The sequence below is a fragment of the Scyliorhinus torazame genome, chromosome 3, assembly GCF_047496885.1.
Source record: "Scyliorhinus torazame isolate Kashiwa2021f chromosome 3, sScyTor2.1, whole genome shotgun sequence".
Classification (NCBI taxonomy): Eukaryota; Metazoa; Chordata; class Chondrichthyes; order Carcharhiniformes; family Scyliorhinidae; genus Scyliorhinus; species Scyliorhinus torazame.
The window spans coordinates 22,496,831-22,520,908 of NC_092709.1; the positions used below are offsets into that span (position 1 = coordinate 22,496,831).

Sequence of the window (24,078 nt, forward strand, 5' to 3'; positions counted from 1 at the left end):
GCGACTGGCACTAACGACATAGGCAGGAAGGGGCATGAGGTCCTGCAGCAGGAGTTCAGGGAGCTAGGCAGAAAGTTAAAAGACAGGACCTCGAGGGTTGTAATCTCGGGATTACTCCCTGTGCCACGTGCCAGTGAGGCTAGAAATAGGAAGATAGAGCAGATAAACACGTGGCTAAACAGCTGGTGTAGGAGGGAGGGTTTCCATTATCTGGACCACTGGGAGCTCTTCCGGGGCAGATGTGACCTGTATAAGAAGGACGGGTTGCATCTAAACCGGAGAGGCATAAATATCCTGGCTGCGAGGTTTGCTAGTGTCACACGGGAGGGTTTAAACTAGTATGGCAGGGGGGTGGGCACGGGAGCAATAGGTCAGAAGGTGAGAGCATTGAGGGAGAACTAGGGAATAGGGACAGTGTGGCTCTGAGGCAGAGCAGACGGGGAGAAGTTGCTGAACACAGCGGGTCTGGTGGCCTGAAGTGCATATGTTTTAATGCAAGGAGCATTACGGGTAAGGCAGATGAACTGAGAGCTTGGATTAGTACTTGGAACTATGATGTTGTGGCCATTACAGAGACCTGGTTGAGGGAAGGGCAGGATTGGCAGCTAAACGTACCAGGATTTAGATGTTTCAGGCGGGATAGAGGGGGATGTAAAAGGGGAGGTGGAGTTGCGCTACTTGTTCGGGAGAATATCACAACTGTACTGCGAGAGGACACCTCAGAGGGCAGTGAGGCTATATGGGTAGAGATCAGGAATAAGAAGGGTGCAGTCACAATGTTGGGGGTATACTACAGGCCTCCCAACAGCCAGCGGGAGATAGGGGAGCAGATAGGTAGACAGATTTTGGAAAAGAGTAAAAACAACAGGGTTGTGGTGATGGGAGACTTCAACTTCCCCAATATTGACTGGGACTCACTTAGTGCCAGGGGCTAAGACGGGGCGGAGTTTGTAAGGAGCATCCAGGAGGGCTTCTTAAAACAATATGTAGACAGTCCAACGAGGGAAGGGGCAGTACTGGACCTGGTATTGGGGAATGAGCCCGGCCAGGTGGTAGATGTTTCAGTAGGGGAGCATTTCGGTAACAGTGACCACAATTCAGTAAGTTTTAAAGTACTGGTGGACAAGGATAAGAGTGGTCCGAGGATGAATGTGCTCAATTGGGGGAAGGCTAATTATAACAATATTAGGCGGGAACTGAAGAACATAGATTGGGGGCGGATGTTTGAGGGCAAATCAACATCTGACATGTGGGAGGCTTTCAAGTGGCAGTTGAAAGGAATACAGGACCGGCATGTTCCTGTGAGGAAGAAAGATAAATACGGCAATTTTCGGGAACCTTGGATGACGAGTGATATTGTAGGCCTCGTCAAAAAGGAAAAGGAGGCATTTGTCAGTGGCTAAAAGGCTGGGAACAGACGAAGCCTGCGTGGAATATAAGGAAAGTAGGAAGGAACTTAAGCAAGGAGTCAGGAGGGCTAGAAGGGGTCACGAAAAGTCATTGGCAAATAGGGTTAAGGAAAATCCCAAGGCTTTTTACACGTACATAAAAGGCAAGAGGGTAGCCAGGGAAAGGGTTGGCCCACTGAAGGATAGGCAAGGGAATCTATGTGTGGAGCCAGAGGAAATGGGCGAGGTACTAAATGAATACTTTGCATCAGTATTCACCAAAGAGAAGGAATTGGTAGATGTTGAGTCTGGAGAAGGGGGTGTAGATAGCCTGGGTCACATTGTGATCCAAAAAGACGAGGTGTTGGGTGTCTTAAAAAATATTAAGGTAGATAAGTCCCCAGGGCCTGATGGGATCTACCCCAGAATACTGAAGGAGGCTGGAGAGGAAATTGCTGAGGCCTTGACAGAAATCTTTGGAGCCTCGCTGTCTTCAGGGGATGTCCCGGAGGACTGGAGAATAGCCAATGTTGTTCCTCTGTTTAAGAAGGGTAGCAAGGATAATCCCGGGAACTACAGGCCGGTGAGCCTTACTTCAGTGGTAGGGAAATTACTGGAGAGAATTCTTCGAGACAGGATCTACTCCCATTTGGAAGCAAATGGACGTATTAGTGAGAGGCAGCACGGTTTTGTGAAGGGGAGGTCGTGTCTCACTAACTTGATAGAGTTTTTCGAGGAGGTCACTAAGATGATTGATGCAGGTAGGGCAGTAGATGTTGTCTATATGGACTTCAGTAAGGCCTTTGACAAGGTCCCTCATGGTAGACTAGTACAAAAGGTGAAGTCACACAGGATTAGGGGTGAGCTGGCAAGGTGGATACAGAACTGGCTAGGCCATAGAAGGCAGAGAGTAGCAATGGAGGGATGCTTTTCTAATTGGAGGGCTGTGACCAGTGGTGTTCCACAGGGATCAGTGCTGGGACCTTTGCTCTTTGTAGTATATATAAATGATTTGGAGGAAAATGTAACTGGTCTGATTAGTAAGTTTGCAGACGACACAAAGGTTGGTGGAATTGCGGATAGCGATGAGGACTGTCGGAGGATACAGCAGGATTTAGATTGTCTGGAGACTTGGGCGGAGAGATGGCAGATGGAGTTTAATCCGGACAAATGTGAGGTAATGCATTTTGGAAGGTCTAATGCAGGTAGGGAATATACAGTGAATGGTAGAACCCTCAAGAGTATTGAAAGTCAAAGAGATCTAGGAGTACAGGTCCACAGGTCATTGAAAGAGGCAACACAGGTGGAGAAGGTAGTCAAGAAGGCATACGGCATGCTTGCCTTCATTGGCCGGGGCATTGAGTATAAGAATTGGCAAGTCATGTTGCAGCTGTATAGAACCTTAGTTAGGCCACACTTGGAGTATAGTGTTCAATTCTGGTCGCCACACTACCAGAAGGATGTGGAGGCTTTAGAGAGGGTGCAGAAGAGATTTACCAGAATGTTGCCTGGTATGGAGGGCATTAGCTATGAGGAGTGATTGAATAAACTCGGTTTGTTCTCACTGGAACGAAGGAGGTTGAGGGGAGACCTGATAGAGGTATATAAAATTATGAGGGGCACAGACAGAGTGGATAGTCAGAGGCTTTTCCCCAGGGTAGAGGGGTCAATTACTAGGGGGCATAGGTTTAAGGTGAGAGGGGCAAGGTTTAGAGTAGATGTACGAGGCAAGTTTTTTACGCAGAGGGTAGTGGGTGCCTGGAACCCGCTACCGGAGGAGGTAGTGGAAGCAGGGACGATAGGGACATTTAAGGGGCATCTTGACAAATATATGAATAGGATGGGTATAGAAGGATACGGACCCAGGAAGTGTAGAAGATTGTAGTTTAGTCGGGCAGCATGGTCGGCACGGGCTTGGAGGGCCGAAGGGCCTGTTCCTGCGCTGTACATTTCTTTGTTCTTTGTATTATCCTAACCTATCGTGTAAAACTCTAGTTATTTTTAGAAGCCTCATGGTATACATTCTTTCTGGAAGCCTGTGCAACATTTTTAAAGTGGGTGCTCTGATTTATTTTCATACGGCTAACCTGCATTAGATATTACGTTACAAAGGGCGTCGAAAGATTTGTTTTGGTTCTAAAACCTGTTCTCCTGTGGTACACCGTAGTTGAAATGTGCAGAACGGTGGAGTCTGAATGGGTTGGTGAAACACCTCTGTGGAAAGCAGCTGTGGAAGGATGTATCTGTGCGCTGCAGTGACTGGGATACATTTCCACTCAGTGATCAGCAGCAGCGATATGCAGCAACTGATGCCTATGTATGTATATGTCAACTTCAATTGTAAATACCCAGCACTGTTATTTCAATTCTTAATTATTTAATCAAGTGCTCTGTTTAATATCAATGTAGCTTGCACCAATGATTAGTTAATTCCTATGTCTGTGCATGCTGTGGTATAACATTTTAAATTGTTTTTTAATTTCCTTTTTGAAAAGAGTTAAAATAACAACAAAGATATATATGGTGTATATGAAGCTTAATGGTAATACTCTGCTACTTAGTGGTACATTGGAACAGAAGTAAGGCATTCAGCTTCTGTCGCCTGCTCTGCCCTTCAGTTAAATCATGGCTGACCTGTATCTTGACTCCATCTGTTCATCTTGGTTCAGTCCCTCAATCTCTTACCCAACAAAAATCCATCAATCTTAATTTCAAAATTTTCAGTTGATTCCCAGCCTCGACAATCGTTTGGGAGATCTGTAAAACTTTACTTTGCATGCACTTGACTTGCTTCTGATTTCTAGTGCCTTGATGGGAGGCCCAGGATGGGCACTTTGTTCTGGTATGGTGAGGTTGGAGTCTGAATGATCAATTGTTGTTCCTGCACACCTTCATGATGTGGAATAATATACTAATCTTTATTATTGTCACAAGTAGGCTTACATTAACACTGCAATGAGGTTACTGTGAAAAGCACCTAGTTGCCATACTCCGGCGCCTGTTTGGGTACACAGAGGGGGAATTCAGAATATCCAATTCACCGAACAAGCAGGTCTTTGGGACTTGTGGCAGGAAACCGGAGCACCCAGAGGAAACCCACGCAGACACGGGGAGAACGCACAAACTCTGCACAGACAGTGACCCAAGCCAGGAATCGAACCTGGGACCCTGGCGCTGTGAAGCAACAGTGCTAACCACCCTGCCGCCACGGTCAAAAACCATGTCAGTAGCAGAGGCTGCTTTACCTAAGTGCCTTATTTGCAGGGATTGTTGTTGGAGAGTTTTTGAAAAGGAATGGGTGTGTGGGGGGGGGGGGGCGGAATGCTACATTGCATCCTGAAGTTCAAGGAAATGACCCTGTTGTGCTACAGGGTTGCAGAGTTGTGGACAGAATTGTTTATGTGTTGAGGTTTTACTGCTGGTTGTGTTGTGGGCCAGATAACAAACCATGAACATCGCCAGAGTGAGGGGAAGAAAATTGAGAGCAGAGAGCAGGGAATTGGTCCAGGCTGCCCTTGCATGGCTTTAAACAGCTGGTTTCAGAGCAGCACTGTGGCGAGCTGGTCCCTCATTGAGTAAGTGCCTTCTTGGCCATGATACAGTATACTCCTAACACAGTGCTATTGTTCAAATGTCAATGGGGAAACTCAGAAGATTTAATAAAGAAATCTGATTTCCTGGAGTATTTTTGGAGCCCTGTACATGCATTATACATGCCAGCAATTAATTGCATTGTATTTTTTTTTTAAATGAGTTTCTTGTTGTGTAATGCATTGGCATTTAGACTCGTATACTCCATTCCCAGTGGTATGTTTTGGATCTGTTGCTCAAGACAGGACATTATCACATGTCAGAAAGGTAAAATATGTCTGTGGCAATATTTTATAACTAACTAAGTTTGCACGTATTTATGTTTCTTTTTCTTTCTCCAGGCTGGTTTTCTAATATCCAAAAAGTTAAATAGTCTGGATACTCGCAGAGGAAAACTGTTTCTTAATAAAAATGGTATGTTGTGCTCGGGTTGGACAAGTTTCCCAAAAGATGCGTAGCCTGGTAACCAAAATCTCCTTAAGCTTGCTCAACTCCATTATAACATTAGGAAGGAATTTCTCAAAATTGGCACAGGTTTGTTCCCACTGTTTTTTTTGGCGCTCTCACAAATTTCCATTGCTAGCAGCTGCAGTTGCACACTCCAGTGAGGTTTGAAGGGCCTGATGCTCTTTTCTCACCTTACCTTTTGGATGTTCCTGTCAGATCGTCATTGTCTTTGTATGATACAAAAGGAAAAGACTGATACTTGACAAAAGCTCCAATTTTTTATTTGCTTCCAGATTTTTCCCTCTTTGCTTGCTAATTCCGTTTTTTGTCACACACAACAAGAAGTAGCACAGTGGTTAGCAGTGTTGCTTCACCGCGCCAGGGACCTGGGTTCAATTCCTGGCTTGGGTCACTATTTGTGCGGAGTCTGCACGTTCTCCCCGTGTCTGCATGGGTTTCCTCCGGGTGCTCCGGTTTCCTCCCACAAGTCCTGAAAGATGTGCTTGTTAGGTGAATTGGACATTCTGAATTCCCCTTGGTGTATCCGAACAGGTGACAGAGTGTGGCGACTAGGGGATTTTCTCATTGCAATGTTAATGTAAGCCTACTTGTGACACTAATAAAGATTATTATTATTAATAAATGTGTCTGTAGCGCATATCACAATTTGTTAGATTGGTAGACTGCGTGAACTGCTGCTCCATTCTAAAGCAACCTTATGTGTAACCAAACCTACCCCACCAGGCTGCCACATGGTAATATATTTAAACTATTTACAAACATGTGTTGTTTTAATAGAATTGGGAATATCCTCAGAATGGATCTGTAATTATGTGTGTATTATTGTGCGTTTAAAAGACCTGTTCCTGCTCTCTGTCCCACTGGCTGATAATAAATGTGAGAGCAGTGTAGGGTGATTATCTCTTTCATTGGAAATCATCTGGATTCAATGTCTAGTGTTCTGCTCGTGTGGAAGCACCACTCCAGCAATGGTACTGTTTTATGTGGAGAATTCCCTCGCCGTGTATACGGAACCGATATAATCTAGCAGTGGTACGGAATGCCAGTGGGAGATTCTGTTGTTTTATCCCAAACGGTACAGCTGCTTTAAAAATATATGGGAAAGCCATCTGTGGTACAGAATAATGGGACCTTGGGGTTTATGTTAACACTGTCACTATTCAATTCTCATGGGAGTCACCAAATGGAGTTTTTGCACTTCCTTTGGAGAAATAGAAAATGACTAGCATCAACAAGACTGGCTTTTCACATCTTTTAATATTTAGCTTCAGAGTGCCATTTACAGAGACCAGGACAGTGTTGATTGCAGAAGAAAATTGGAAACCAGGAAGGAGAAAATCTAAAATAAAATGTAAAGATTAAGCCCACAATGATAAGCACAATATGTTGATTAATCGATTTTGTCTTCACCTGCTTCCTACTCAGTGGTTTCAGGTACTCAGTAACAGGTTTATTGCTCCATCTGAAGTGAAGTTCCAAGTGGAAATAACGACTTTTCTGCATTAGTGGTGCTTCTAACACTGTTGGATTCCGAAACTAACAGCAGCTTTATTCAGTCCATAAACTGAATCCTGCACATATATTTAAGTACCTGAAATGGGCACTCACTCACTGTGCCATATGAAGGATCAAAGTAATTAATTTCTGTTCCCATTTCTTTCCCAAGAATAAAAATATCAGATTAGAATTAGCATTGTAGGGCACCATGGTGGTGCAGTGATCAGCACCGCTGCCTCATGGCGCCGAGGACCCGGGTTCGACCCCAGCCCTGGGTCACCGTCCGTGTGGAGTTTGCACATTCTCCCCGTGTCTACATGGGTCTCACCCCCACAAGCCACAAGCCAAAGATGTGCAGGGTAGGTGGATTGGCCACGCTAAATTGTCCTTTAATTGGAAAAAAAAGAATTGGGTATTCTAAATTTATTTTAAACATTAGAATGAGCATTGTGCCTAATGTTGAAAGGCAAAATGAGCTGTATATATGGGTGTAATATTTGCCAATTGATAATTTTCTACTTTTTGTGTTTTCAGACCAGAATCTGCTCCCTTCCCTTGATTTAAGGTCTAACTTGACCTCTGTTGTCTGTGAGATGCAGAAAATAGCAGAGTTGGTTCCTGATTCCATCATTAGTGGTGTGCAGAGGTTAGTGATGAGCAGCTAATGGGTTACAGCATATGATGATCTGCTATTCATAGTGCTGTTCTCTCTGCATCTAAAATAAATGCCTGCTTTAGTCAGTCCTTCACATTGGGTTTAAACTTCTGTTTTATCTTTCATTGGTTTGATGGCTGTCTTGCAAGTAAACATTTGGTCTTACAATCTGGAACGGCTATTCACTACGAACTTTCGGGTAAGCATGTCTTTACTGCGGCCCTTACTACGTCATGCCCCCATATTTATTTTTTCCATGACTCGGAGGATGTGTTCTAAGGAAATGTGCTCTAAATCCCTATCACTGCCTCCATCAGAGACTACAAAGTAATTTAGGGAAAGAGAAACTTTATTCCCTCCCTCTGCTTTCAGAGCCACTCTCTTCTCTCACCTGGCTCTCAGCTCACCCCTCCCCCACATCTCTCCACACCCACCACCCCCATTTCCCCATCCCCCTCATGTGGCCTAATGAAACTTTTTCAATATCCCAGTTGGCCCTCCCTATTTTTCTAACGAGGGGTAAATGTTGACCAGAACACCGTCAATGACTCCCATGCTTCTCTTCAAAATATCACATGGTATTTTGCACATCCACCTGAGGAGGGGGGGTGGGTTTGGTTTAATGTCTCATCTGCAGTATGGCACTCAGTACTCCATTGGAGTTTCAGCTTTGATTTTCTACTTACAGCCTGGAGTAAAAGCTAAACCCAGAACCTTGTGACTCAGAGTTGAGAGTACTACCAACTGAGCTACGGCTCACTCTCACAGTGGGCTTCGTCCTGGAGGGGGGGAGGGGGATGCGGGGTCAGGCTCGGCATGGGATCAACTTCACATCCTTGTGTGTGAGGTTAAGTCTGATCCAGTTTAAGGTGGTGCCCAGGGCGCACCTGACTGGAGCGCATATGAGTGGGTTCTTCCCGGGGGCGGAGGACAGTAGTGAACGGTTTTCTAAAGGACCGGTGAATCGCACGCATGTGTTTTGGTCTTGCCCTAAGCTTGTCAGCTTCTTGGTCTCCTTTTTTGATATGTTATCAGGGATTTTGGGCGTTCAGTTGGAGCTGTTCCCGTTGGTGGCCACCTTTGGAGTGTTTGACTTGCCGGGGCTGCAGACGGGAACAAAGGCGGATGTCTTGGCCTTCGCTTCGCTAATAGCCCAGAGGCGAGACTTGTTTGGTTGGAGGTCCCTGGTGCCGCCTAAGTCCTTGACTTGGTTGGGTGATTTGATGGAATTTCTACACCTGGATAAGATTAAGTATACCTTGAGGGGGTCGGTGGTAGGGTTCTACTCGAGGTGGCAGCTTTTCTTTATTTTCAGGGAGTTGGTTACTGCCAGCGGTTAGGGGGAGGGGAAGGGATTCATTTTCTTAATTGGGTTAAGGGTTTGCTAAGATTTTGTTTTCTTTATGGTGGAGGAGGAATGGTTTTGGGGTGTCGGGCTGGGTGTAGTTTAAAGGATTGGGCTTGTATTGCTGGTGGGTTTGTTTGTTTTCGTGAAAATTTTGCTTGAATAAAATATTTTTAAAAATATTACCAGATCCACTGACAAGAGTCGGTATGCTTAAAAACAAAAAGAAGTATCAATCATAACAAACAGGAAATATTTAAATTGTAATATATATCTAATGCATGAAAAAAACTGTTAGACTAATTAGACTAATCTTCAGTGAAAATGGTTTCAGATGTAGTTCAAATGTTGCTGTCAGGTTGATAAAATGTTTGAAAAATGCATTTATCCCCAATCATTTCTGAGAAGACTAATTGAAAACCTCTAGCTCTCTGAAACTTTTGATCTTAGCTCCATAAATGCTGAAAGCCAGTGTTTTCTGGCTGTTCACGAATGGTTTGTTTCCCATAAAAAAAATCCCCTTATTTGCTGTAGGCTCGCATGTGAATGGCCAGACATTTGTGGAGGTTTGTCATCAGAAAGCAGAAGTTCGTAAATATTGCATGCATAAAGGGCAGCACGGTGGCACAGTGGTTAGCACTGCTGCCTCACGGCGCCGAGGTCCCAGTTCGATCCCGACTCTGGGTCACTGCCGTGTAGGGTTTGCACATTCTTCCCGTGTTTGCGTGGGTTTCGCCCCCACAACCCAAAGATGTGCAGGTTAGGTGGATTGGCCTCGCTAAATTGCCCCTTAATTGGAAAAAATGAATTGGGTACTCTAAATTAAAAAAAAAAATATTGCATAAATAATTTTGGTGAGACAGAAAACAATTTCAGAGTTAAAATCTCTAAATGTGTATATTATACTCTGGATAATCAACCACCTCAAAGGATCAAATAACCAATGGAAGGTCCATTTGAGTGGATGTTCATTTGAAGGAACAGGACATTTTTCCTCTCAGCAATGCTAGTATGGAATTGATAGAAATTACAGTCACTTGTTAGTGTTTACATTTGACTTTAGCGTGCCATGTACTAGTACATGTTTCTTTTTAATCAGAGCTACGGATATCTTGAGTGTCATTTCTGAAAATCTTTCTGCTTTGAGGAACGTTTTGCTCGAATCAACATCTGGAACTAGTGCAGACAACCGACCTTCAAATGATCACCCTGAAAATTGTTTTGGAGGTATCCATAATACAAGTGAAAGCCACCAAGAAGTAGAGCAAGAAAGTAATTTGGTGGACTCACCACGTAACAGTGTGCCACGATCGGAACGCCAGGGCACTGACATAAATGAGGGTGAAGTTGGTGCAGAACACAGTCAGAAAAAGAATGAGGATTATCTGATGTCTTTACCCATTACTGAACATGATCTTCAGATGTTAGAGCACCAGGCAGAAGCACACGATGCAGTGGACCATACTGTTTCCTCTTGGCCGAGCAAGGTAAAATATAATGCAGCAATATTATCGTTTAATATTAATTGCACTGCCTTTAGTACAATATAATTATTTTTGATAATGACCCGATTTATAATGAAGCAAAGTAGAATTTGCCTGGACATGCTGCATAACATTGGACTGATATGGAGTAATTTGGGAACAGAGTGGAAATGAGGACTTCTGAAGATGGAAATTTGGTGAAAGTGGGAGTACAATGGGAAGTAGTGTGATACACTGTGCACTGTGCGTGCTTGGAATGCAGATTGTGTTTTTTATATCCCTGAAATGTAAGCTTAGATTTCTCAACTTGTATAGCTGCAAGCCAGGTTGGCAGTTTTCTGTGGGAGGATAAGGGGTGGGGGGCAGGGGGGAAGGGGCGGGGGAGCCACAACATATCGCCAGTTAACAAGCACCTGAGGTTGACTTCTGGTTGCGGCTATGCGGAGCTAAGCCGCATGATTCGGCAGCTCCCGCTATCACGGACTTTCGGGCTCTTTAGAGGAGCCCCAACGGAAATTTTTTCGAAGACGACCCATGGGGAAGGGAAGAGTGAGGTCCCCCTTCAACTTTTATGGACCGGACCAGAAGTGAAACGGCAAAAAAAGCGGCATTGGAGCAGCGGGAGAAGCGAGGAAAGAAAAGCAAAATGGCAGCGGCCGGGGACAAAGCGGAGTGTGGACTGGAGCTGCAGGAGGTCATCAAGCGCTGCTTCGAGGAGCTGTGGAAGGAGATGCTGGCGCCTATGTTGTCGACTAGGGATGACCCAGAAGGCCCACGAGGTAAAGATCCAGGAGGTGCAGAAAAGAGTCAGTGAGAATGAGGACGAGATCTTGGGCCTGGCGGTGAGAGTGGAGGAGCACGAGGTGCTGCACAAGAGGTGGGCGGGAAGATTCAAAGACCTGGAGAACAGGTCGAGGAGAAAGAACCTGCGGATCCTGGGTCTCCCTGAAGGAGTGGAGGGGGCCGATGCCGGGGCATATGCGAGCACGATGCTCGAGGCGATGATGGGCGTGGAGGCCCCTTCGAGGCCGCTGGAGCTGGATGGGGCACACCGGGAGCTGGCGAGGAGGCACAAGGCAAACGAGCCGCCAAGGGCGATGGTGGTGAGGTTTCACCGTTTCACAGACAGAGAGAGGGTCTTGAAATGGGCCAAGAAAGAGCGGAGCAGCAGGTGGGACAATGCGGAGATCCAAATATACCCGGACTGGAGCACTGAGGTAGCAAAGAGGAGAGCGGGTTTCAACCGGGCCAAGGCGATGTTGCACCGGAAAGGAGTGAGATTTGGAATGCTGCAGCCAGCGCGATTGTGGGTCACACACAAGCATCAGCACCATTATTTCGAAACGCCTGAAGAGGCGTGGACCTGTATTCAAACAGAAAAGTTGGACTTAAACTGAGGGTGTGTGAGGGTGGGGGGGATGTTAGTTGCTTGATGGTTGTTGTATAAAGGAGGTCAATCACGCGCAGGAAATGTTACATGGGTTGGGGGAGAGAGACAAGGCCGCGACAGGAGCTGCGCCAGAGGGGGCGGGGTAGGCTTAGGAAAGCCTGGGGTTTTTTCCCGCGCTAGGGACGAAAGGGGGGAGGGGGAATGGAGGAACGCATACTGATTGGGAGATTCCCACACGGGGAGGTCAATGGGACGGTGGAGGAAGCCGGGGTCAGCAGGAGTGATATGGGGGGAGCAAAAAAGCTAGACATGGGTCTAACGGGGGGTGGGGGAGGGGGGGGGGGGGGGAAAGGGTTGCTGCTGCACTGGCCGAAGGGGAATGGGACACAGAAGAGGTGGTCGGGGCGGGGGTCTCCCGGCAGGGGGACTGGAGGGTGAGGGCGGCGCGGACACGGGACTGGCCTAGAAAAGAAGATGGCTAGTCGGCCGGGGGGGGGGGGGGGGGGGGGGGGTGGGGGGGGGGGGGGGGTGGGGGGGTGGGGGGTGGGGGTGGTGGGGGGGTGGGGGGTGGGGGTGGTGGGGGGGGTGGTGGTAGGGGTAGGGAGCCCCTCCAATTCGGCTGTGGAATGTGAGGGGCCTGAACGGGCCGGTGAAGAGGGCCCAAGTGTTCGCGCACTTAAAGGGACTGAAGGCAGACGTGGTCATGCTCCAAGAGACACATTTGAAGGTGGCGGACCAGGTCAGGTTAAGAAAGGGATGGGTAGGCAGGTATTCCATTCGGAGCTGGAAGAATAGAGCGGTGGCAATATTCATGGGGAAGCGGGTGTCGTTTGAGGCCAAGAATATCGTAGTGGGCAACGGAGGGCGATATGTGATGGTGAGCGGTAAGTTGCAGGGGACGAGGGTGGTGCTGGTAAATGTATACGCCCCGAACAGGGATGATGCTGGATTCATGAAGCGCATGTTGGGGTGCATTCCGGACCTGGAGGTAGGAGGCCTGATAATGCGTAGGGATTTCAATACGGTGTTGGACCCAGCACTGGACCGCTCCAGATCGAGGACTGGAAAGAGGCCGGCGGCGGCCGAGGTGCTTAGGGGGTTTATGGATCAGATGGGGGAGTGGACCCGTGGAGGTTTGCCAGGCCGCAGGCCAGGGAATTTTCTTTTTTCTCCCATGTGCACAAAGCCTACTCCCGGATAGATTCTTTTGTTCTGGGCAGGGCGCTGATCCCGAAAGTGGAGGGAACAGAGTATTCGGCCATAGCCTTTTCAGATCACGCCCGCACTGGGTGGAACTGGAGCTGGGAGAGGAGAGGGACCGACGCCCGCTGTGGCGGCTGGATGTGGGACTGCTGGCAGATGAGGTGGTGTGTGGGAAGGTGAGGGGGTGCATTGAAAGGTACTTGGAGGCCAACGACAACGGGGAGGTGCGGGTGGGGGTGGTATGGGAGGCGCTGAAGGCGGTGATCAGGGGAGAGCTAATCTCCATCAGGGCTCATAGGGATAAGATAGAGGGCATGGAAAGGGAGAGGTTAGTGGGGGAGATTTTAAGAGTGCACATGAGATACACAGAGGCCCCTGAGGAGGGATTACTTGGGGAAAGATGACGTCTCCAGACGGAGTTTGATCTGTTGACCACAGGGAAGGCAGAGGCACAGTGGAGGAAGGCACAGGGGGCGACCTACGAGTATGGGGAGAAGGCGAGTTGGATGCTGGCACACCAGCTCCGTAATAGGATGGCAGCGAGGGAAATAGGGGGAGTCAAGGATGGAAGGGGAGCCACGGTGCGGAGTGCGACGAAAATAAACGAGGCATTCAAGGCCTTCTATGAGGAGCTGTATAGATCCCAGCCCCCAGCGGGGGAAGAGGGGATGAGACGATTCCTAGACCAATTGAGATTCCCGAGGGTGGAGGAGCAAGAGGTGGCTGGTTTGGGGGCACCAATCGGGTTGGAGGAGCTGAGCATGCAGGCAGGGAAGGCCCCGGGACCGGACGGGTTCCCGGTAGAGTTCTACAGGAAGTACGTAGACCTGTTGGCCCCGATACTAGTGAGGACCTTTAATGAGGCAAGGGAGGAAGGGACCCTGCTCCCGACAATGTCGGAGGCGACGATTTCTTTGATCCTAAAGCGGGACAAGGACCCACTGCAATGTGGATCGTACAGGCCGATCTCGCTTCTCAATGTGGATGCTAAGTTGCTGACAAAAGTGCTGGCTACGAGGATCGAGGACTGTGTCCCGGGGGTGATCCACGAGGACCAGACGGGATTTGTAAAGGGCAGGCAACTAAACACCAATGTGCGGCGGCTCTTAAACGTGATAATGATGCCATCGGAGGAGGGAGAGGCGGAGATAGTGGCAGCTATGGACGCGGAGAAGGCCTTTGACCGAGTAGAGTGGGAGTACCTTTGGGAAGTGCTATGTAGGTTTGGGTTCGGGGGAGGGTTTATTAGTTGGGTTAAGCTCCTTTACAGAGCCCCGGTGGCGAGTGTGGTGACGAATCGGCGGAGGTCGGAGTACTTTCGGCTGTACCGTGGGACGAGGCAGGGGTGCTCCCTGTCCCCCCTGTTGTTTGCATTGGCGATCGAACCCTTGGCCATGTCTGAGGGAGTCTAGGAAATGGAGGGGGGTGGTCCAAGGGGGAGAAGAGCATCGGGTGTCGCTTTATGCGGATGACCTGTTGCTGTATGTGGCGGATCCAGTGGAGGGGATGGTGGAGGTCATGCAGACTCTGAGGGAGTTTGGGGATTTTTCGGGCTATAAGCTCAATGTAGGGAAGAGTGAGCTCTTTGTAGAACAGGCAGGGGACCAAGAAAAGGGGGATAGGCGATCTACCGCTGAGGAGGGCGGAGGGGAGCTTTCGGTACCTGGGGATCCAGATAGCCAGGAGTTGGGGGGCCCTACATAAACTGAATCTGACGAGGTTGGTGGAGCAGATGGAGGAGGACTTCAAAAGATGGGACATGCTACCGCTCTCGCTAGCGGGAGAGTGCAGTCGGTCAAAATGGTGGTCCTTCCGAGGTTTCTTTTTGTGTTTCAGTGCCTTCCCATCGTGATCACCAAGGCCTTTTTTCAGAGAGTAGGCAGGAGTATTATGGGGTTTGTGTGGGCGAATAGGACCCCGAGGGTAAGGAGAGGGTTTCTGGAACGCAGTAGGGACCAAGGAGGGTTGGCGCTGCCGAACCTAGGGAGCTACTACTGGGCAGCAAATGTGGCGATGATCCGCAAGTGGGTGATGGAGGGAGAGGGGGCGGCATGGATGAGGGTGGAGATGGCGTCCTGTAAAGGAACGAGCCTGGGGGTGCTGGTGACGGCACCGCTGCCGCTCTCACCGTCAAAGTATGCCACGAGCCCGGTGGTGGCGGCAACGCTAAGGATCTGGGGCCAGTGGAGACGGCACAGGGGTGCAATGGGAGCCTCGGTGTGGTCCCCGATCAGGGGTAACCACCGGTTTGTTCCGGGGAGGATGGACGGGGGATTTCAGAGCTGGCATCGGACAGTGATTAGAAGAATGGAGGACCTGTTCATTGATGGGACGTTTGCGAGCCTAGGGGCACTAGAGGAGAACATAAGAACTAGGAGCAGGAGTAGGCCATCTGGCCCCTCGAGCCTGCTCCACTATTCAATGAGATCATGGCTGATCTTTTGTGGGCTCAGCTCCACTTTCCGGCCCGAACACCATAACCCTTAATCCCTTTATTCTTCAAAAAACTATCTATCTTTATCTTAAAAACATTTAATGAATGAGCCTCTACTGCTTCACTGGGTAAGGAATTCCATAGATTCACAACCCTTTGGGTGAAGAATTTCCTCCTAAACTCAGTCCTAAATCTACTTCCCCTTATTTTGAGGCTATGCCCCCTAGTTCTGCTTTCACCCGCCAGTGGAAACAACCTGCCCGCATCGATCCTATCTATTCCCTTCATAATCTGATATGTTTCTATAAGATCCCCCCATATCCTTCTAAATTCCAACGAGTACAGTCCCAGTCTACTCAACCTCTCCTCGTAATCCAACCCCTTCAGCTCTGGGATTAACCTAGTGAATCTCCTCTGCACACCCTCCAGTGCCAGCACGTCCTTTCTCAAGTAAGGAGACCAAAACTGAACACAATACTCCAGGTGTGGCCTCACTAACACCTTATACAATTGCAGCAGAACCTCCCTAGTCTTAAACTCCATCCCTCTAGCAATGAAGGACAACATTCCATTTGCCTTCTTAATCATCTGTTGCACCTGAAAACCAACTTTTTGCGGCTCATGCACTAGCACACCCAGGTCTCTCTGCACAGCAGCATGTTTTAATATTTTATCATTTAAATAATAATCCCTTTTGCTGTTATTCCTACCAAAATGGATAACATCACATTTATCAACATTGTATTCCATCTGCCAGACCCTAGCCCATTCACTTAGCCTATCCAAATCCCTCTGCAGACTTCCAGTATCCTCTGCACTGTTTGCTTTACCACTTATCTTATTGTCGTCTGCAAACTTGGACACATTGCCCTTGGTCCCCAACTCCAAATCATCTATGTAAATTGTGAACAGTTGTGGGCCCAACACTGATCCCTGAGGGACACCACTAGCTACTGATTGCCACCACTAGCTACTGATTGCCAACCAGAGAAACACCCATTAATCCCCACTCTTTGCTTTCTATTAATTAACCAATCCTCTATCCATGCTCCTACTTTCCCCTTAATGCCATGCATCTTTATCTTATGCAACAACCTTTTGTGTGGCACCTTGTCAAAGGCTTTCTGGAAATCCAGATATACCACATCCATTGGCTCCCCGTTATCTACTGCACTAGTAATGTCTTCAAAAAATTCCACTAAATTAGTTAGGCACGACCTGCCCTTTATGAACCCATGCTGCGTCTGCCCAATGGGACAATTTCCATCCAGATGCCTCGCTATTTCTTCCTTGATGATAGATTCCAGCATCTTCCCTACTACCGAAGTAAAGCTCACTGGCCTATAATTACCCGCTTTCTGCCTACCTCCTTTTTTAAACAGTGGTGTCACGTTTGCTGATTTCCAATCCGCCGGGACCACCCCAGAGTCTAGTGAATTTTGGTAAATTATCACTAGTGCATTTGCAATTTCCCTAGCCATCTCTTTTAGCACTCTGGGATGCATTCCATCAGGTCCAGGAGACTTGTCTACCTTTAGCCCCATTAGCTTGCCCATCACTACCTCCTTGGTGATAACAATCCTCTCAAGGTCCTCACCTGTCATAGCCTCATTTCCATCAGTCACTGGCATGTTATTTGTGTCTTCCACTGTGAGGACCGAACCAAAAAACCTGTTCAGTTCCTCAGCCATTTCCTCAGCTCCCATTACTAAATCTCCCTTCTCATCCTCTAAAGGACCAATATTTACCTTAGCCACTCTTTTTTGTTTTATGTATTTGTAGAAACTTTTACTATCTGTTTTTATATTCTGAGCAAGTTTACTCTCATAATCTATCTTACTCTTCTTTATAGCTTTTTTAGTAGATTTCTGTTGCCCCCTAAAGATTTCCCAGTCCTCTCGTCTCCCACTGATCTTTGCTACTTTGTATGTTTTTTCCTTCAATTTGATACTCTCCCTTATTTCCTTAGATATCCACGGTCGATTTTCCCTCTTTTTACCGCCCTTCCTTTTTGTTGGTAGTTTGAGATACCCCCGGGAAATGCTTTTAGATACATGCAGGTGAGGGCGTTTGTGAGGCGGCAGGTGAGGGTGTTCCCGTTGCTCCCGGCAGAGGAAATTCAAGACAGGGTGATCTCGGGTGTATGGGTCGGGGAGGGCAAGGTGTCGGCAATATACCAGGAGATGAAAGATGAGGGGGAAGCACTGGTAGAGGAGCTGAAGGGTAAATGGGAGGAGGAGCTGGGGGAGGAGATTGAGGAGGGGTTATGGGCTGATGCCTTCGGTAGGGTTAATTCCTCCTCCTCGTGTGCCAGGCTCAGGTTGATACAATTTAAGGTGGTTCACAGAGCGCACATGACGGGGCGAGGTTCAGTAGGTTCTTTGGGGTAGAGGACAGATGTGGAAGGTGCTCAGGGAGCCCGGTGAACCATGTCCATATGTTTTGGTCATGCCCGGCACTGGAGGGGTTCTGGAGAGGAGTGGCGGGAGCAGTATCTAAAGCGGTGAAAGTCCGTATCAAGCCAAGCTGGGGGCTAGCAATATTTGGAGTAGTGGATGAGCCGGGAGTGCAGGAGGCGAAAGAGGCTGGTATTCTGGTCTTTGCGTCCCTAGTAGCCCGGCGAAGGATCTTGCTAATGTGGAAGGAGGCGAAGCCCCCCAGCGTGGAAGCCTGGATAAACAACATGGCTGGGTTCATTAAGCTGGAGAGGATAAAGTTTGCCTTGAGAGGGTCTGCGCAGGGGTTCTGCAGGCGGTGGCAACCGTTCCTAGACTAGCGGAGCATTAGAGGAAGGAGGTCGGTCAGCAGCAGCAGCAACCCAAGGGGGGGGGGGTAGGGGGGGCATCCTGTGAAGGGGGGGGGTGGAGGGAGGGAGGGGGGGAAGTGTGGTTTGCCTGGGAGGTGGCTGAGCAAGAGAACACATGAAGGACTTGGAAACTGGCACGTACGGGAGAGAGCCAGTGTACAAAGCTATGTAATATATCGTTTTACCATGTATATATCTTGCTATGTGCGATTTCTTGCTATTTTGTTACGTGGGGGGGGGGTTATTGTTTGTAAGGGTGAAAAATTGTGTTAAAAAACTTTAATAAATATATTTAAAAAAAAACAAGCGCCTGAGGTTGACTTGAGCAAAAACTACCAACTTGTGTTGCTCAAGCTCTGGACTTGTGAAGGAGGTGGAGACACTTCAACAGGTTAAGTCACGAGAACATTTTATGGGGCAAGCATTTGAGAGGGTGGTCACCCCGATGACCGAGAGGGAACAGGCAGTGGAGGAGGAAGATTTGATAACTGGCCTGAGGGGCAAGAAGGGAAAGGTTAGAGAGTGCGAACCCAGAGAAAATTACGCTTGGAAACAGATTTGAAGCTCTAGCTTTCTGGAGTGAAAATGAGAATTCTGGATCGGCCTGTCACAGAAATATTTGTGGCACCAACTGATGGTTTGACTGATGGAAGAGATTAGCCAAATATTGAGAAATGCAGTAATGATAATGTTTTGATGTTAGAATGGCTGACTTGACCCTTTGCCCCCAAATGTTCAGCAGTGTACAATATGTTGTCATGCGAGAGTGCCTTTAAGAACTGGATGTTTAAGCAATGTACCTTTAAGAAAACAGTGATGTCATAGAGTGGGTGGTGCTCTGCTCAGGTCAGCCATTTTGCAGGTTTTTAGTTGCAGTTTAAAAAGCATTGTGTGTGTCTGTGTGTTTCCAGAGAGCTGCAAGTTTCACAGTTTAGTTTTACAGTTGGAGAAAGCAGGTTGTGTGTGTCTGTGTGTGTCCAGTGAGCTGCAGGAAAAAAAACAAAGTGCTGGAGCTGAAATCAACCAAGCTAATATATCTCTGCCATTCTACAGAAAAAATATATATCCTTTAACCTGATGTGATACTGTTTAAAGGTGTTAAGTCTCTTGGAAGTTTGAAGGAACATTTTAAGGAATTATTTACTGTTGCAATATTTTCTGAGTTATCTTTGAAGTAAGGGGTGTTAAGAGATCCAATGTTTATTTAAGATGTTAAGTTGAGTTCATGGAATAAACAGTGTTTTGTGTTTAAAAACCCACGTGTCCATAATTGTAATCCCACACCTAGGGAAAAAAGGTGTATGCTAGGAAAAGCAACAAATCCATTAAAGGGAGAGGTTGGTTGAACTCCATGATACATTTTGGGGTTCTGAAAACACCTCCCCCATAACAATTGGGGGCTCGAGGGGGATATAAGTCTATCTATTGGATTGGCTTTTGTGAACTAAAAGACAGTGAACGATTGTTGCTTTTCCGGTGTAGTATTTTAGTTTATGTGGGGCGAGTGTTGTGAACGATGGCTCTTTCAGAGGCTGAGAAGTTTTTGGAGGTGGGGAATATTACACGTAGTACCTTACGGACAGAAATGAAAAGCAGACTGTTAGATTTGGCAAGAACATTGCAGCTAACATTACCTGACAAAATGCGAAAAGATGAGGTAATTATGGCGCTGGTTAAGCATTTAAAGTTGCCTGAGATAGTTTGACTCATTGGAAATGGAAAAAATTCAGTTGCAAATTAAACAAATGGAACATGAGAAAGAATTAAAGCAGTTGGCATACAAGAGTGAGAGAGAGGAAAGAGAAAGAGAGAGAGGAAAAAGAAAGAGAAAGAGAGAGAGAGGAAAAAGAAAAGGAGAGAGAGGAAAGGAGAAAAGAAAGAATAGCCCTAGCAGAACAAAAAGAAAAAGAAAGGGAGATACAGATCAGGGAAAAAGATAAAGAGAGGGAGTTTGAACTTCAGAAAATGGCCATGAAACATGCCAATCAGTTAAAATTGGCAGACATAAAGGGAAACGTACAGTTGGATGATACTGATGAGGATAATGAGAAAGAGCGTCACAGTCGAAGGCTTGGTGGGAATCTATTTAAATATGTCCAAGCATTGCCAAGGTTTGACGAGAAGGAAGTGAAAGCCTTTTTCATTTCATTTGAGAAGGTAGCTAAATAAATGAAATGGCCACAAGACATGTGGGTGTTACTGATTCAAACAAATCTGGTAGGTAGAGCTAGTGAAGTGTTTTCATCACTACCGGAGGAGGCATCTGGAACGTATGAGGAGGTGAAGAAATCCATCTTAAGTACATATGAGCTAGTGCCTGAAGCTTACAGACAAAGGTTTAGAAATTTAAGGAAAGAATTTGGTCAAACATACATGGAATTTGAAAGGCTCAAACAGAGTAATTTTGATAGGTGGATAAGGACTTTGAAAATAGACCAAATGTACGAAGCTCTCAGAGAAATTATACTTTTGGAGGAGTTTAAAAATTCAATTCCTGACGTAGTGAGAACTCATGTGGAAGAACAGAGGGTTAAAACTGCGAGATTAGCAGCGGAAATGGCAGATGATTATGAAATAGTTCATAAATCAAAGATTGATTTCTGACATCAGTTTCAGCTGGTGAGGGATAGAAACTGGGAACATGAGAAATACTCAAGTGGTAAAGGTAAAGGTGACCTGATGGGAGACAATAAAGAGAGTGTACCTCAGATTAAAAAAGAAGTCCAGGAGGGTGGAAAAGAAATGAAAAGTTTCAAATGTTTTCACTGTAATAAACTAGGCCATGTAAAGTCACAGTGTTGGTAGTTGAAGAAAAGCACTGGGAAGGCTGATGTGGTAAAACAGGATAAGACAGTGGGGTTTGTTAGAGTGGCAAAGGAAAGCCCAAGGGAAGCGAAGGAGGTGCAAACGATTGTACAGCCTGTTCAAGAAGTAGAACATAGAACATTACAGCGCAGTACAGGCCCTTCGGCCCTCGATGTTGCGCCGACCTGTGAAACCACTCTAAAACCCATCTACACTATTCCCTTATCGTCCATATGTCTATCCAATGACCATTTGAATGCCCTTAGTGTTCGCGAGTCTACTACTGTTGCAGGCAGGGCATTCAAATGATTCTATTGGGCCAAGCGCGGGCAACTGGGACTAGCTTAATGGTAAAAACTGGGCGGCATGGACTGGTTGGGCCGAAGGGCCTGTTTCCATGCTGTAAACTTCTATGATTCTATGATTCCACGCCCTTACTACTCTCTGAGTAAAGAACCTACCTCTGACATCTGTCTTGTATCTATCTCCCCTCAATTTAAAGCTATGTCCCCTCGTGCTAGACATCACCATCCGAGGAAAAAGGCTCTCACTGTCCACCCTATCCAATCCTCTGATCATCTTGTATGCCTCAATTACGTCACCTCTTAACCTTCTTCTCTCTAACGAAAAAAGCCTCAAGTCCCTCAGCCTTTCCTCATAAGATCTTCCCTCCATACCAGGCAACATTCTGGTAAATCTCCTCTGCTCTCTTTCCAATGCTTCCACATCCTTCCTATAATGCAGCGACCAGAATTGCACGCAATACTCCAAATGCGGCCGCACCAGAGTTTTGTACAGCTGCAACATGACCTCAAGGCTCCGAAACTCAATCCCTCTACCAATAAAAGCTAACACACCGTACGCCTTCTTAACAACCCTCTCAACCTGAGTGGCAACTTTCAGGGATCTATGTACATGGACACCGAGATCTCTCTGCTCATCCACACTGCCAAGAATCTTACCATTAGCCCAGTACTCTGTAATTGTTAAGAAGGTGCCAGATGTCTTTAAAGAATTTACTTGTGTGGGTAAAGTTTACTCATGTGTATCAGGAGGAGCAGGTAAAGAAGTCACAATTTTAAGAGATACAGGGCTAGTCAATCTTTAATGGTAAGAGATGAGGAATTATGTAGTTTGGGAAGAATGTTGCCAGAAAAGGTGGTGATATGTGGAATTTAGGGTGAGAAGAGTAGCGTTCCATTATATAAGGTAAGGTTGGAAAGTCCAGTGAAGAGTGGTGAAGTGGTAGTAGGAGTAATAGATAAACTATCTTGTCCAGGAATACAGTTTATCTTGGGTAATGATATAGCTGGATCGCAGGTGGGAGTGATGCCTACTGTGGTTGATAAACCAGTGGAAAATCAGTCAACTGAAGTGTTGCAGGACGAATATCCTGGGATTTTTCCGGATTGTGTAGTAACAAGGCCGCAAAGTCACAGGTTAAGACAAGAGGAGAAATCAAAGAGTGAAGTTGAAGTGCAATTATCAGAAACGATTTTTGATCAGATGGTTGAAAAAGAACAAGAACAAGTGGAGGATGAGGCGGATATTTTTAGTTCAGGAAAATTGGCGGAGTTACCACAGAAAGATGTAGAAATAGAACGGATATATCAGAAAGCATATACGGAAGAGAAATCTGAGAGTATACCAGAGTTTTATTACTGTAAAAATGATTTCTTGATGAGAAAATAGAGACCTGTACATATGCAGGCAGATGAAAAGTGGGCAGAAGTTCATCAAGTAGTATTGCCGGTAGGGTATAGAAAGGAGGTGTTGCGTGTTGCACATGAGGTACCAGTGGGAGGTCATTTGGGAATAAGGAAAACTCAAGCTAAAATCCAGAAACATTTTTATTGGCCTGGACTACATAAAGATGTAGTTAAAATTTGTCAATCATGTCACACATGTCAAGTGATACTGAAACCTCAAGCAGTAATAAAACCAGCACCCTTAATACCCATTCCAGCATTTGAGGAACCTTTCACAAGGGTCCTAATCGATTGTGTAGGACCGCTTCCTAAAACCAAAAGTGGAAATCAATATCTTTTGACTGTAATGGATGTGTCTACTAGGTTTCCAGAGGCCATTCCAGTACGTAATATTACAGCTAAAAGGATTGTGGAGGAGTTACTTAAATTCTTTACTAGATATGGACTACCCACAGAAATTCAATCGGATCAAGGAACAAATTTTACTTCAAAGTTATTCAAAGAAGTTATGGATAGCTTAGGAATAAAACAATTTAATCAACTGCGTACCATCCAGAATCGCAGAGAGCGTTATAAAGGTGGCATCAGACATTAAAGACAATGTTGAGGACGTATTGTCAAGATTATCCAGAGGATTGGGATAAAGGAATCCCATTTGTATTGTTTGCAATTAGGGATGCACCTAATGAGTCTACCAAATTTAGTCCTTTTGAACTAATTTTTGGTCATGAGGTAAGAGGACCACTTAAATTGATGAAAGAAAAATTGGTGGGTGAGAAATCGGAAATTACACTATTGGATTACGTGTCAAATTTTAGGGAATTATTAAATAGAGCAGGTGAATTGGCGAGACAACATTTGAAAGTTGCACAAAATGTAATGAAACGGGTAACGGACAAGAAATCAAAAGTTCGTAGTTTTGCCAGTGGGGATAAAGTTTTAGTGTTGTTACCAGTGGTAGGGAAAAAAGCTAGGTTTTGTGGACTGTATCAGATTGAAAGGCAATTAAGTGAGGTGAATTATGTGGTAAAAACACAAGAAAGAAGGAAGACTCACCGAGTGTGTCATGTGAATATGCTTAAAAGGTACTTTGAAAGGGAAGGAGAAAAAGGAGGGTTTAATGATTCTAACTCAAAGTAACGAACCAAATCCAGATGACTGTGAATTTGACATACCTCAAATTACATTGGAAAATGAGGATGTTCTTGAAAATTGGGATGAATTGTTAAGTTACCTTCCGGAGGAAAAACGAACTGACCTGAAAGAGTTATTGATATCAAATGGGCAAGTTTGTAGAGATAAA

At 46.3% G+C, this 24,078-nt stretch overlaps 1 protein-coding gene across 4 annotated transcripts in view; it reads left to right on the forward strand.

Annotated features, from left to right (window-relative positions):
• Nucleotides 1-24,078, forward strand: part of wrn (WRN RecQ like helicase) — a 146,088-nt gene that overhangs the window by 19,070 nt on the left and 102,940 nt on the right. For all 4 annotated transcript variants that reach the window (XM_072495402.1, XM_072495404.1, XM_072495401.1 and 1 more), the window contains exons 6-9: nucleotides 3,556-3,705; nucleotides 5,321-5,393; nucleotides 7,479-7,590; nucleotides 10,044-10,431. In XM_072495402.1, the coding sequence (XP_072351503.1) occupies nucleotides 3,556-3,705; nucleotides 5,321-5,393; nucleotides 7,479-7,590; nucleotides 10,044-10,431 (723 nt within the window). The remainder of the gene's footprint in view (nucleotides 1-3,555; nucleotides 3,706-5,320; nucleotides 5,394-7,478; nucleotides 7,591-10,043; nucleotides 10,432-24,078) is intronic.